This window comes from Mesoplodon mirus (assembly GCF_964341445.2).
Source record: "Mesoplodon mirus genome assembly, chromosome: 8".
Taxonomy (NCBI): domain Eukaryota; kingdom Metazoa; phylum Chordata; class Mammalia; order Artiodactyla; family Ziphiidae; genus Mesoplodon; species Mesoplodon mirus.
In genome coordinates, this window is record NC_138984.1 from 8277630 (window position 1) to 8292871 (window position 15242).

Here is a 15242-nt window from a genome sequence, read left to right on the forward strand (position 1 = left end):
GTGCCTGGGGCTGTGTTTACATGTGGAGTTCCTGGGAAGGCAGGAACAGGGTCTAACTCCCAGTCTCCAAGGCCTGACCGTGACTCATGGGGAGGGGGTGGGGCAGCGAGAGAGTCTGAGGAAAGAAGGTTTTGCCTCCAGTTGTCATTAAATAGAAATAGTCCCACCCGGCGTTCTTGAGTGCTGGCCCTGTGCCAGCCCTGGGCTGCATCTTTGCAGTCCGCGTCTCACAGAGTGCACACAGTAGAGGTAAGGATGGTTACACGTTCTACAAGGCACAGAGGAGCTGAGTCTCTTCCCTCTACACAGCTCACAGCAGCCTTCCTGGGGCCTGGGGCTTTATACTTAACCCTGCCTGGTGCTTCTCACAGTGAGATTCTGGGGTCTGGGGCTCTCTGGAGGGTGTGTGTATCAAAAAACACGAGGATTTCTGGATCTCGCCCAGACGAAGTAAATCAAACCTTGGGAAGAGGCCCAGGAGCCAGCATTTCAGCCTGTGAGATCCACGCTTCTAAGCTCCCTAGCAAGTTCCTGATGAAATAACTTCAGCTAAGGAGCTGGTTGGAGGAGGCGGGCCAAGCAGGGAAGGTGCTCCCTGTTGGGTTGAACAAATGCACAGTTTGGGGGAGAGGAGGAGGTCTCTTCCCTCTCTACAGTCTCCTCCCTCCAGTGGACCCCCTGTGGTAGGGAGAGAGGAGCAGGGGGAACATTTGAATGGCTGAGAGGTATTTGGGGTATTTGGGCTGGGAGAACATAGTGACGGGGGACCAGGAAGGCAAGTGGGGTGGGGAGGTCCGAAACCAGGCTAGACTTTGGTGTTCTTTTTCAGGAGGGAGTGGGGGGGCCCTACAGAAGGTTTTCAAGAAGAGGAATGCCATTGTTGGAGCTTCAGGAAGATGACTGGGCTGTGGGAGCCCAGACCAGAGGGAGAATGGAGGTTCCGGCAGCAGTCCTGTGGGGGGATGAGGACTGGACTCAGGGGCTGGAGGACCCAAAGGGAGAGAGCGTTAAGGGAGAGGGCGTGGAGACTGATGTCCTGGGACTGAGATAGAGGGGTAAGAGTCCCATGTGAAGCCTAGGAGGGGGGATGAGACCTTTTGGGGCTTGTTGACTTGGAGGGGCTGGTGGGACGTCCTTGGAGGTGCATTTGAAACGTGGGGCAGGAGGTGGGATCTGGAGGGACACCGTAATAAGGGATTAAGCTAAGAGTCAGCACGCTGGAGCGCAGGGACATGGTGTGAGACCCAGATCATTTGAACTTCATCTCTCTGCGGCTCAGTTTTCTCATCTGTAAAATGGGTTGTTGTGAGGGCTCCATGAGGTAAGGGTGTTCCTGGAAGCGCCCCATCAGACACTGGGAAACACAATCGCTACGGTCTGGGTGGCTGCGGGGGGCCCCAGACGAGCGTGTCTGGGTTCAGCGGCCGGGTGGGCTGCAGGGGCACCACTGCCCCCTGTTGGCGGTCCTGGCCAGAGCGTCCCCGGCCTCTGACAGGCGGGGCGACCCGGCGGGCTGCTAGTGCGCCGGCCGCCCTCAGTCTGCCTGTCGGCTCGCTCTGGGGCCGCGTCTGTCCGTCGATCGATCCGCGGACGCCCGCCCCACGCTCGGCGGGTGGGCTCCCGGCCCCTGGATCTCGCGGGGCGCAGACTGCATGGTAGGTGAACGGGATGCCGGCGTGGGCACGGGCGCGGCGGGAAGAGCGCGCGGGCAGGGTCTCCCCAGGGCTGTAGGGATCGGAGGGCCCGTCGGGACGCCCCCTCCCCGGGGGACTCGCAGCCTCCTGGGGTATTTCTGTCTTTTTGTCGGCCACGCACGCCGCGGGGCTGGGGGCTCCGGTGCAGCGACCTTTCTCGGGGGCGTAGGGAACCTCTCTCGAACCTGGGTTGGCGCCTGCGCATTCCCAGCTCATCTCCTCTGTCCCCGCTCGGCTCCCGCAACAGCCGGGGTAGGGAGTGCGGTGCGGCGGCCGCGGGCGAAACGTTTGAGTGGATGAAGATGCCCCTCGATTCCAAAATGCGGGGATTAGGTGTAAGAGAGGCAGGGAGGCTGGGGGAGGCTTCTGGGGGGAGGCTTCGGCGAGGAGAAAGATACTCGCGATTAAGAATACTTGGGATCTAGGAGAGAGACAGACCTGAAAAAGAAAGTCGAGTGGTAGGTGCGCGGGTACGTGGGCCACGGGAGCCCCAAACCCCCATCTGAGGACAGGAAATGGTGCTGAAAAGAGAATCCAGGGAGGGGATCCAGGAACCGAGCCTGAAAATCCGCGGTTACTCTGAAGGCAGGGGAGGTGGTGGTGGCGGGCTTGGGGAATAGGCTCAGAAGGGCAGCTCCCCATCTTTCACGCCAAGACACATGCCCAGTGGAATCCCGTTCAACCCCTGCCCCATGTCCCTTAGACTGTCCTTCCCTTGCCAGGTGGGAAATAAGGATCATGTCACTATGCGTTGAAGTTGAGCACCTGAAATGTATCAGGCACACTCCTGAGAACTTTATTCTTTCATTTAATCTTCCCAGAAACTATGAGGTAGGTTCTACTTACCCATTTTACAGGTGAGGAGACTGAGGCACAGTGAGGGCATGTCACAGAAGAGGATAGCAGAGCTAGCATTTGACTCCAGGCCAGTCTGTTTAGTTCCATGGCCTGGGCCCTTAACTACTATATCTGGTGGACTAGCAAAGAGATGGGAGCTGGAGAAAGGAGAGGGAACCCCAGAGCTGGCAGTGTCAAATATTCCTACTTCAAACAGTTCAGGTGATAGAAAACAGAAACAAGAACCAACTTTTGGATCAGCATTATAGTTTTTGGCCCTTTCACCGCCTTGCTTGATCCCCACGGTGACTCAGTCCTCACAGTGAGGTGATATAATCAGGCCCTTCTGTGTGTCAGGCAGGCCCTGTGTTAATACCTTTCATGTCTTAAATTCCTGGATCCTTGTAATATGGGAACAGCCACAGAGAGGTCACCATGCAAATAGTCCCACAGCTCGAAATTGGGGAGGCTGGATTTGAATCCAGGCAGCTGGATTTCCAGAGACCTTGCGATACTGTGCATTGTGCCCATTTTACAGATGCCCAAACTGAGTGTCTCTCCCAAAGTCCATGACTTGAAAGGGGAGAGACCCAAAGGGTGACTGCTGATGGCATAGCCCATGCTTGAGAGTCTCCAACACTGTTCAAAGGTTTCAGTAGATCGTGAAATTTAAAATTGAAGTCCCACTTTTTATCATTTTAAAGATATACTTGTTTTGGTTTTTTTTGGCCACACCACGTGGCATGCGGGATCTTATTTCCCCAACCAGGGATTGAACCTGTGCCCCCTGCAGTGGAAGCATACGGTCTTCACCACTGGACTGCCAGGGAAGTCCCTAAGGTGTACATTTTTAAGATGAAATTGTGATGCATCTTACAGTGGGTGGCAGAGTTTTTCCTTCTCAGCGGCACATGATATATCGGCCTTCTTGGTGTCGATGGCATCTTTGGTTTGACGAATAACAACAGAACCAGATTCCCTGAGTGACTTTTCTGGGTGTCTCTCTCTCTCTCTTCTGTTCCACAGGCTCCTCTCTGCCTCAACTGCTCCACCCTCCCTGGAGACAGGTCCCTGGGTACAAGGAGCCCGGTGCCCTGCAATGGCAGCAGGGCTCTGGGGCCCTTTGACCCCCAGGACTTGAACCTGACTGATGAGGAGCTCAGGCTCAAGTACCTGGGGCCCCAGCAGACGGAGCTGTTCGTGCCCATCTGTGTCACGTACCTGTTGATCTTTGTGCTGGGCGCCGTGGGCAACGCGCTGACCTGCACGGTCATCCTGCGCCACAGGTCCATGCGCACGCCCACCAACTACTACCTCTTCAGCCTGGCCGTGTCAGACCTGCTGGTGCTGCTCCTGGGTCTGCCCCTGGAGCTCTATGAGATGTGGCGCAACTACCCTTTCCTGCTGGGCGCCGGTGGCTGCTACTTCCGCACGATGCTCTTCGAGACTGTCTGCCTGGCCTCGGTGCTCAACGTCACCGCCCTGAGCATAGAGCGCTACGTGGCCGTGGTGCACCCGCTGCAGGCCAGGTCTGTAGTGACGCACGCCCACGTGCGCCGCGTGCTCGGGGCCATCTGGGGCCTCGCCCTGCTCTGCTCTCTGCCCAACACCAGCCTGCACGGCATCCGGCAGCTGGACGTGCCCTGCCGGGGCACAGTGCCCGACTCGGCCGTGTGCACCTTGGTCCACCGGAGAGCCCTCTACAACCTGGTCGTGCAGGCCACCGCGCTGCTCTTCTTCTGCCTGCCCATGGTCACCATCAGCGTGCTCTACCTGCTCATCGGGCTGCGGCTGCGGCGCGACAGGCTGCTGATTCTCAGGGAGGAGGCCAAGGGCAGGGCCAGGACTAGCGACGGCCGCAGGCTCCAGCCGCTGCGGGATAGGGGTCGGACACAGGTGACCAAGATGTTGTGTAAGTGTTGCTGCTGGGAAGGGGGGCGGGGCCAGGCACTGGGTATGGGGCTGGGGCTTCCAGGGGCCTGGGGGAAAGGGCCGAGTGTTTCGGGTTAGGATGGAGGCTGAGTGTGAGGTGTGAAGTAACCACCCCCCCCACTCCCCCGTGTGTGTGGGCACGCACTGCCTGTGTGTATACTCTTCTAGATTACCCTTGAGAAAGTGATACCAAAGGTAAATGCTAATGGTTCATGGCGGGACCAGCTACATAATTTGTGGCGCCCAATGCAAAATGAAAATTCAGGGTCCCCTGTTAAAAAATCACTAGGAATGTCAAGACAGCAATAGTAGAGCAGCTGTCTTTTTTTAAAAAAATTAACTAATTAATTAATTATATTTATTTTTGGCTGCATTGGGTCTTCATTGCTGCACGCGGGCTTTCTCTAGTTGCAGCGAGCAGGGGCCACTCCTCATTGTGGTGCGCGGGCTTCTCATTGCGGTAGCTTCTCTTGTTGCGGAACATGGCCTCAAGGCTCCTGGGCTTCAGTAAGCTGCAGCACACGGGCTCAGTAGCTGTGTCTCTCGGGCTCTAGAGCGCAGGCTCAGAAGTTGTGGCGCACGGGCTTAGGTGCTCCACGGCATGTGGGATCTTCCCAGACCAGGGCTTGAACCCATGTCCCCTGCATTGGCAGGTGGATTCTTAACCACTGTGCCACCAGGGAAATCCCAGAGCTGCTGTCTTGAAGGTTCGAAGGTCAGGGCTCTGTGCAAATGCACAGGTGGCACCCATGAAGCCAGCCCTTGCTCATGGAACCAACCACAGACAGGGCAGAGGCGTGTGGCTGGGCTCCAGGATGACAGAGCTGTTCATGGGCTCTGGACCCTCCAGGTCTCTCATCTTTGCTCCTAAATATGTTTTGGTTCTGTCCTTCCCTAAGTAGCCTGGGAGGCAGGACCATGGGCACAGAGTTCCCCTTTCCTGAGGAACTAACTGTCCTCTTCCCTTAGTGGCTATGGAAAATCCCAGGGAAGGATTCTGATTGGTGGGCTTGGTTCATGGCCTGCCACTGGGCCAGAGTGGCAGGAGGCTGAGGTAAGCAGCCCCCACAGACCCACATGGGGATCCGGGGGGAGCAAAGCTCCCAAAAGAAGGGGAGCAGGGTGCTGGAAAGGCAAGATGGTGAATTTCCTGCACACTGTGTCTGCGGTTCCCTGGGGACCAGAGGAAGGCTCATGATCTAAAAGAGGTCGTTGGAGGCATGTTTGTGAGGGTCTGTGTACAGAGCACAGGAGAATCAGGGCAGAAGTGTGGATTGGGGCCGGCCAGGGTATGCCCAGCTGGCTTGAGGCTCTGGATCTTACTGTGGCCTAGGCCCGGTGGGAAACCAGGCAAACGGATGCTAAGCCAGTCATTGATTCCCTCCCCATCCTGCCCTGTCCCACAGAGCCTGAATCAGGTAGGTGGGGTGAGCCAGGGCAGGACAGGGCTGGTGAGACCTTGGTCAAAGCCATGGGATTATGGCCAGCTAAGTGGGAACTGCCCCATTCCCAGAGAGAGACTCACTCCTCTCACCCCCCAGAACAGTGTCCCAGAGCCTATGGTCACTTGTACAGCCCCCTAAGATGGGACTGACCTGGAGCTCTGTGCTTGCCTCCTGCACTACAGACCACCTGCCCGGGTCTGCCTCTGCTGCCTTCTACTGCCCTGCCTACTCGGGCCGAGTCTGCTCATCTGGGATGGCTCTCGCCCTGGGAAAGTGGGGTGTTTCCTTAAGGCTGCCTTGCTTGCTGGCCCAGGGCTCTGGCTTTCTTCTCTCCCTCCTTCTCCTGTTTTCTCTTTCTGAGGGCCTACTGTGCACCAGGCTGTGTGCTGGGGATGTAAGCAATGTTCTGATTGAAATCCGGGATTAAGAGGAAAACCACGCTGGAATGTAAGGGGGACGACACTGTAGGGGAAGGATTGTGAGCTGGAGATGCAAACATGAGAAACAAGAAGCAAAAATCAACACAGACCTGATAGCAAAGACCCAGGAAGGGTAGGGTGAAAACCAGGTCTGGAGGGAAGCTCCGGAGAAAGAGTGAAGGAGTCTTTTACTGGGGCTTGGGGTGGGGCTGTCGAGGAAAGGGGAGGTAATGAAGGGCAGGGTATTCAGGAGCACCCAGGAGAGCTGGGGTGTGGGTCTGGGTCTGGGTCTGGGAAGGCTTCTAGGGCCAAGACAGGCAAGTGCGTGGGGGGCGGGTGTTTGTCTCGCTCTCCCTGTAACTCCCTGGCTACTGCTGTCTGACCACAGGCCTCATCCTCCTGTTCCTCTCTGCTTATGCATAAGCGGGCATGGCCTCTGAGTGGCACCCAGAGTGGGCCTTAGCCGCACTGTGTCACACTGGGGCTCAGCATCCACAGCTGTCACTTAGTTCCAGTTCCATGGTGAGAGAATCGGACCAGGCCAGTCTGGCCTGGGTGTCCACACCTGGTCCAGGGCGCACGCCCACTGCCCAGTCGGTGACAGTGGCGAGAGCAGCCTCTCCTATAGGGGTGTGGCCAGGACAGGCAAACTTCCAGAAACCTCCAGATGGACAGTGGGTGTGGGTGGCTGGTGGGAGAGGAGAGGAGAGAACAGGCTCCCTTTCTGCCCACAGTTGTCCTGGTCGTGGTGTTTGGGATCTGCTGGGCCCCGTTCCACATCGACCGCCTCATGTGGAGCCTCGTGTCCCGCTGGACCGAGGGCCTGCACCTGGCCTTCCAGTACGTGCACGTCGTCTCCGGCGTCTTCTTCTACTTTAGCTCGGCCGCCAACCCTGTGCTCTACAGCCTCATGTCCAGCCGCTTCCGGGACACCTTCTGGGAGGCCCTGTGCCCGGGGACCCGGTGCCGCCGCCACGGACCCCGCCGCAGCTCCCACAGCCTCAGCAGGGTGACCACGGGCAGCACCCTGGGTGACATGGGCTCCCCCAGCAGCAGGGCCCAGCCCCTGGCTGAGAACGGTGGCCCAGAGGGGTGGCAAGAGACGGACCCCTCCTGAGAGGAGCCTCAGGCAGCTTCACCCTGAGGGGCCACAGGGCCACGCCCAGCTTTGGGGGCCACACCTGCCTCCTCTGTAGCGTGTCTTCGTGGCCTGTCCCCCTTCGTGCCCCGTCCCCACTTCAGCCTAGAAACCCTGACCAGCACCTCAGTGATCCTGCCCCACCCACGGATCGGAAGGACTGTAAGGTTGCTGTCTGTCCTCCAGACTCTCAGGTCCCCAGTTCCAGCCCTTCCCCTGGAAGGGGAACATCGTGGCCGGACAACCGCGCACGGCAAGACTCCATCTGGGGACCCCCCCACCCCCAGCGCGTTTCTGAAGTGTTTCCGTGGCGCCCTACCTTTCCTGCCCATTTCTTGCAGAGCTTCTGCAAGTTCTGGCCCATTCTGTCCCTCTCTAGCTCTTGGCCTGCACCTGGGATTCTGACCCGACCCCTCCCGGGCCCCCAGTCGGCTTGTTTTGCTCTGGGAGCTCCACCCGGTGGAGCCACTAAGCGGCAGGTGTGTCAGGGATCCGGGAGACCTGGCTCCGGTCTCAGCTGAGCCACCACCACCTGGCCCTGGCATCAAGCAAACTGCCTCGCCTTACAAGCCTCGGGCCCTGTTTGCAAAATGAAAGGGGCCATGACATTCTGGAGTGTGGCGCTTTGGCACTTTAGCTGTGGTTTTCTGTGTGCGTGCCTAAGTCCCTGCTTGTAACAAAACAGATACCCTCAGATTAGCAAGGCGGAAATTACTCTTTACATCCTCACTAACCCCCAACCCTTACTCCCTCCCTGACCTCTACAAGCCCCCCACCCCACCCCCTCGAGAGCCACTCGGGGAACATTCTTTGCTTGTCCTAGAGCAAGTGAGGTTTGGCACCGACCAAGGGACTGTGTGTGAGCAGAGGCCCCTGCCTGCCTCTGTCTTCACCTCCTCACAGGCTGGCTTGGGGGCCTGAGATGAGCAGAGAATTGGGCCTGACTGGCCAGAGAATCTCTGGGGGCAAGAGACATGGGCCAACCAAGGGCAACGAGTGACTCCGCGAGAACTGCTTGGGACTCAGTGAGGTGAGAAGAGAGACACGTGAGTCCTGGAACGAAGCTCCATCCCAAATCCCTGTGGGTAACTGGGTGCTCAGTCAGGACCCAGTTAATGGCCAGAACTTGTCCTGCTGCAGCCCCTGACCTGTCCTCCTCCTAAGAGGGGACTGCAGCAGAAGGAGCCCTGGCCTCCCTTGTGGGGAGCTGCAGGACGCCCAGGGTGCTACAGGTTCTCCCTGCAGACTCTCCACAGCTCAGGCCCCAGGTCCCCTGACTGCAAAGTGGAGAAGATTGTACAAAAATGTCCTGGAGATTTTGAAATTCAGTTGTAAAAATAATAAATACTCATTTTGAAAAATTGGAAAGTACAAATGAGCAAAAATGAAAACAATTTAAAATAATTAAAACCCACCCTTGCTAGGGGATGGGGGGAGGGGGAAATAGAGAGTTGTTTAATGGGTACAGAGTTTCAGTTTTTTAAGATGAAAAAGTTCTGGAGATTGGTGGCAAAACAATGTGAATATGCTTGAACAATATTGAATTGTACACCTAAATGGTTAAGATTTAAATTGTATATGTATTTTACTACAGTTTTTTTTAAAGAAAGGATTAAGTCTAAAGGAAAAGAAAAAATTAAAAAGCCACCCATAGCTTTACCTTCCAGGGGTAACCACCACATATAAGACAGGATGGGGGGATCTGAGAAAGGAGCTTGTGAAAAGAGGCTGTGCTGAGCTAGGAGTTCCCAATGTCACCCCTGAAATGAGCTGCCAGGCAGCCTTGGGGTGTCGTCGGGGGAAGCAGCTGAGGCCAGACTTCAGGCTGGAGCCTGCCGTTGTTCCCAAAGACAAACTGGACTCCCCGGGGCCTCTCTTAAGTGACAGAGACGACATGCTCCTGAGGCTCTGGTCAGTATTTATGAAGGGACTACTATGGGCAGAGAAGCACTGGGCAGGTTGGGAAAGGGGGGGATGTGAGTTATCAGAAGGCCTGGGCTCTGTAAATTTGATGTCTCTCAGGTGTCTCCACGGCATGTCTGTGGATAGGTCCCACTTGTCATGAGTCACTAGTTACCATGGAAAGTGGAAGCAGCAGCTGTGGGCTCAGCCCTGGAGACAAAAGGATGGAGGTGGAAAGGCCAGCCAGCAAGCTCCCACTCTCTGCTGGAAGCAGCAGCCCCTGCAGCTTGCTCTTCTGCACTGGTCAGGGGGTAGCAGCATTCCCGAGTGCCCAGTGCTGCTCCCAGGACAGGAGTCCTGGCTCATCTGGGACTCGAGTCACCTCCCGTCCTGGCTCTGGCTGCAGTCACACAGATCTCTCCTCCTCCCATGTTCGAGCGTTTGGGCCCGCTCTACTTTCCGTCTGCTCCACCCCTGCCACTATCCTGGGTGATGCCGAAGTCCCTGTGGATGGCCCACCGCTGCCCCGGTATCAGCTCCTGATCTTTCCTGCAGCTCTGGAGGCTCTCCTCCACCGTGTCCTTTTGGCCCCTTGGTAACATCCTGACCCCAGGACCTCCGGGAGTTTTTCCATTTCTGGAAGTGTGAGCTCCTGATCATGATTGCCTCCTTCCTGCTCTGCTGCTCTATAAATCATACTTATTCTTTTTTTTTTTTTTTTTTTTTTGCGGCACGCGAGCCTCTCACTGCTGTGGCCTCTCCCGTTGCCGGACGCGCAGGCCCAGCGGCCATGGCTCACGGGCCCAGCCGCTCTGCGGCATGTGGGATCCTCCCGGACCGGGGCACGAACCCGTGTCCCCTGCATCGGCAGGCGGACTCTCAACCACCGCCCCACCAGGGAAGCCTGATACATTTATTCTTTAACCTCATCTCACCTTCCCAGTTCTCGACCACTCTGCTTTCTCCCCCATCCATCAGCTTCCCCTCATCTTCACTTCCTTTCTGATGGGTCCTAGATCCCATGGTCCATCACACACAACCCTCTCTGCCAGTATTTCTGAGGGCCAAGGTGAACATACTGGGATCACCCTTTCCTTCTCAGAAAAAAGGTTGATTTTCTTTGGGAACTCACCAAGACGAGTCTCATCAACAAACAAAGCTGCGTTTGCCCACCCTTCCTTCTGTGAAGTACCTGATCAGGAAATATCAAGTGTGCAACACTTCACATCTATTCTTACACAGTCAGATGGCGTTTCCAAATCAATTCTGACACCTGGGAGCCCATCTCATTTTGTACACTTCTTGGTGTCTCCCTTTTCCCCATCCTTGTCTTCTAGTGGGTCCACCAAGTCTTCTTTGTTTCATGTCTTCCCTGTAGAGAGGAGTTGCCTTTTTGGAGGGCTTCCTAGTATTTGCACTCCCTTCCCATTGAGGGGGATCCCTGTGTGTGTGACTCTTGGTGTGAGACCAAGCCCAGGCTCCTACTACAGAAGCTGAAAGGGTTCTGGACACTGCATCACTGACATCACTGTGTGACCCAGGACTTGCACTCAGGCAGCTGGATGATCTGACCTGGGACTTCCACTGGGAGTGATACTAAGACCGCTGACAACAGGGGCAGACATGTCCAGGGTGCTAACAGCAGCATCCCATCCAGGCTGCTCCCGGGGCCCCTGCTGCCCAGCCTGCCTTGGCTTCTGCCCATTTTCTCTGCCGGTTTTTCAACCTTCTTGTTGTTCTGAGCTACTAGGAGCCTTTCAATAAATTCCTTTTTTGCTTCAGTTGGCCAGAGTTGTTTGCTGCTGTTTGCAACCAAAAACCTTAACAGATCCATCTACCACTGCTGTGAAGGTTACACATTCTGTTTGTTCTACTAGTGGTTGTCTTTACATATTTCTAAGATGAGCAGATATTATCATTGTTTTGAAACGCCAAACTACAGTCTGTAATAATCATTCTCCTCTCTCACTCTGTTTTTAAAAGTTTTTTTAAGAGGCAAGAACGATGAGGACAGACTTAAGGAATCTGATCCTAGAAACACATTTACATTTTCCTAACAGTCTAATCCTCTTCAGCACAAGAACTTTAGTATGCTTCTTCTGACAAAGCAGTAGGGTATAAAGGTGGTGAGCAGGGACTCTAGTCAGGCTGCCTGGGTTCAAATCCTGACGCAAAAGTCAGACTGGCCTTAGGCCAAAGTCAGACTGGACTGAAAGGTACTGACATTTCTAAACAAAGGATGAGCAACCTGCCTGCACACAAATAAGAGACTCAGAGGCCAACACTGACCGCTGCATCGTTGCAAACAGTGTCCAGTTTCCTAAGTCTACGACGTTTAGTTTGAGGATGGTAGTTACTGAGGTAAATGTCCCTCTGTGTGGCCTCTTTAAATGCAACACCCCAACTTCACCTTCTTTCAAGCTTCTGCACAAGGCAGGGCAGGACAACTGGGGGGCTGTTTAGGAATAGAGGCCACGGCCCAGGTGAGGGACAGTGGGGATCCAGGGAAGGCCGTACCTGGCTGGGTAAGAGTGCCCTGGCTCAGGAGAGGTGGCCACAGGCTAGAGCTAGGCTGGAGGGCCTGGAAGCTGCTTCCACATTCTCTGGAACACCTACAAGAGTACCTGGGGTCTTTTAATCTAATATTCAAGTACCTTCATCAGCTCCAAGCAGTGTGGGCATCATTCATTCAGCTAACATGTACTGAGTACCACGTGCCAGGGACTGTACAAGGCTGGGAGGTGGGGGCATACAAGTGTTCTGACAGCTGGAAGTCTGGGGGCACAGAAGAGAGGCAGCTGCCCCAGTGGAGGGAAGGTTTCCAGGAGGAGGCGATGCTGCTCAAAGTTGTGGGAGAAGGGGTTGCACTGGCCTCTGAGCTTTGGCCAGGGAAGGGCGGAGCAGCTCTAATGACAGTTCCACCAAAACTGAATCCAGGGGAGGAGGACTCTAAAGGAAACAGGGGCCGTCAGGAGGAGGAATGGACACTGGACAGGCAAAAACAATAGCAAAGCAGACTGCGGTCCAAGTTCTTTGCTCTCATCCTCTGGACTACCCTGGTTGCTCTTCCTGGAATTTGGACTTGGAACCTTCCCTCCAGTCTTCTTCCTTGTCTGTCTGGCCTTCATGCATAGGCAGGATGTGTTTCCATTTTAGTAAATTTGAGGGAAAAAAAATGAAGTACACAAATAACTACTTTTATTCCCAACACCTAAATTAACCACTATTAACATTTTGGCAATTTGATCCCTGTCATTTCCCACACATATACCCTCCCCTAATTAATGAATAATAGATTGTTTTCAATCATTTGCTTTATGAGAGAACTGCCTTGAACCGTCTGGTACAATGTCCATGGTTATGATGGATGGATGAAGCTGACAATACCCAAACTGTGAGATCAATTTTACCATCACTAAAAGTGCTGACTTAACCAGACATTAAGTGCCTCCTAGAAGGGTGTAACAAGTACACAAAACCAACCATAAGTCTTGCAAAAAAAAAAAACTGAAGCTGAATGTAAGGAAGCCTCCAGATCTAACTGGCAGTTTACAAGATCACTGCGGATGCAGGAGCATGTTCAAGACACCTCAGCGATGTAAGCCAAATCTAGTGTAAGGACAAAGTCTATAAGACAAATGGCTTGGTTTCCTCAACAGATAAATGGTATTTAAAAGGGGGTTTCTATTACAAAGTAAAAAAGATTTAAAAGATGTATCAACCAAATGTAATGCATGGAAATGTCTGAATCCTAATTCAAACATGCTAAGAGCAAAAAGGCATTTTTGAGACAGAAAACTGAACACAGACTAGATATTAGATGATATTAATCCTGATAGCCTGTATCAGCACTTAATAAAGTGTTTACTGGCGAAATAATAGGATGCCTGGGATTCACATTAAAATACTCAAGCCAAAAAAAAATCAGGGAGAGAGGGAGAGGAAAAAAACAGTGGGGCAGGGAATAGCTGAAAAAAGAATTGCAAAAATATTGAAGTGATTGAGGTGATGGGTAAAAAGGAATTCATGATATTATATTCTACTTAATAATGTATGCTTGAAAATGTCCATAATAAATTTTAAGTTTGCAATAAAGATTCACATATTTGTATCTTCATCAGCGTGATCCTTTATCTCTAGGTGAGAAAAGTGGAATTCCTAAATTTAAGGAAGGAGAATTTTTACCTCAACAGGAAGTCGCCAAATTTCTCTCCAGGTGTTTGTAATGAGGGGGTTCAGGATATGCTACCCCAAAATACAGCACCTTGGCCTACTGAGTATCTTAAGCCAAATGCATTGGTAACACAGCAGGTGCCGAGAGGACTCTCTGACCTTCCCCTGAAGCAGGTCATAAGACCGTCACGTGAGAGGTGCTCTCCCTCTACCCAGAAGGAAGAAGCATTCTTTTCTCCAAGACTGAGGAACACCAAGACCACACTTACCTCACACTTCTTTCCATCCTATCACATTTTGTGACACCCTCTACTCTTCATCAAATCTAGCAAAACACTCAGGTTTAACCCATTCTTCAGGTCTTCATTTCCTTAGGAAGGCTCCAGTGTCACATCAAGCTGTATGCTTTTCGCTTGTTAATCTGCCTTTTGTTACAGGGTCCCAGCTAACAATTTAGACAGGTAGAGGAAAAAGATGTTTTTCCTCCTCTACAGTAACAATTTGCCTTCTCACCAGTTTCCCCACAATCCCCAAACACTTGTTTGATGTTTTAATTTCTGTTAATCTGACTATACAAAATAGTACTGTATTATTGTTTTAAATGATATTTTCCATGGTGGTTGTATAGCTGAGCATCTCTTCATTATCTTTTCGTGCCACCTAAATTTCTTCTGAAAACTACTTTTCATATCCTTTGCCCATATTTGTTCGCCTTTTTTTTTTTGTTTAACTTTTGGCCGCACCCCATGGCATGTGGGATCTTAGTTCCCTAACCAGGGATGGAATCAGCACCCCCCGTTGGAAGCGCAGAGTCTTAACCACTGGACCACCAGGAAAGTCCCTGTTTGCCTTTTTCTTATTGTAGTTTTTCATATTCTGATACTAACTTTTTATTATATATGTTACAAATATTTCTTCCCAATTTGTTCCTTATATTTTAAATTTGTTTATAGAGACTCTTGCACCCAAAGGTTTTAAACTGTAACATGGCCAAATCTGTCATAATTTTTTTGCTGTCATAATCTTGCTCTGTGTCTTAAGAGTGACATTCATATCCCAAGTTATTACAGATTTTAATAAGAATGCTTCTTAATTTTTGCCATCAAATATTGTACATTTTCAGATAAGGTTTATCTAAAAGATGTGTATTTTTCTTCCTTTAGTCTCTTACTTTGACATTATTAACTTACCTTGCAACATCTGGCATTCCAGAGATAAATCCTATTGGTCAATATTCTTTTACTATATTCAGTCAAGTACCAAATCTAAAATATGTACGCAAATCGTTCTTCTTACTCTTCTTCCTTCCCAATTTGGGACTTTCTGAAGCTAGGACAAAAGCAGGGCCCCTTACTCTGGGCCACCCTTCCCCACCCCCCAAAAAACACACACATGACCCAAAGTGCTCATTTTCAAATGCCAGTGTGGGTATTATTCCTAGAATTTTGATCCTACTACAGGGCCTTAGGTGCTAATGGTTGTTGAGAGAGCACATATTAAAGATGGCTTAATTCAAAGAAAATAAGAGACCATATTAAGTAATTGAGGATGCAAATCAATGGCCTCGGACGAGCTCCTTAACCTTACTCTGTGAGCCTGTGAAACCAGTAACCAACCGATTCTAAGTCACAGATTTGTTTTGAAAAGTCCATGATAAAATGTATGAAAAGCAACAAGTATAAGGCCTGGCACAAAACAGATA

At 52.4% G+C, this 15242-nt stretch overlaps 1 protein-coding gene across 2 annotated transcripts; it reads left to right on the plus strand.

Moving 5' to 3' along the window:
• Positions 1 to 1489: 1489 nt before the first annotated feature.
• NMUR1 (neuromedin U receptor 1) lies at positions 1490 to 10108 on the plus strand. Of its 2 annotated transcripts, none has more exons than XM_082629746.1 (3): positions 1490 to 1655; positions 3558 to 4443; positions 7062 to 10108. In XM_082629746.1, exons 1-3 carry the CDS (start codon positions 1653 to 1655, stop codon positions 7442 to 7444), a joined length of 1272 nt encoding a protein of 423 aa, XP_082485872.1. In that variant the 5' UTR covers positions 1490 to 1652; the 3' UTR covers positions 7445 to 10108. The 2 variants fall into 2 exon arrangements, with proteins under 2 accessions (XP_082485872.1, XP_082485873.1); XM_082629747.1 differs by having other exon boundaries at positions 3558 to 4427; positions 7062 to 7432.
• Positions 10109 to 15242: the final 5134 nt, after the last annotated feature.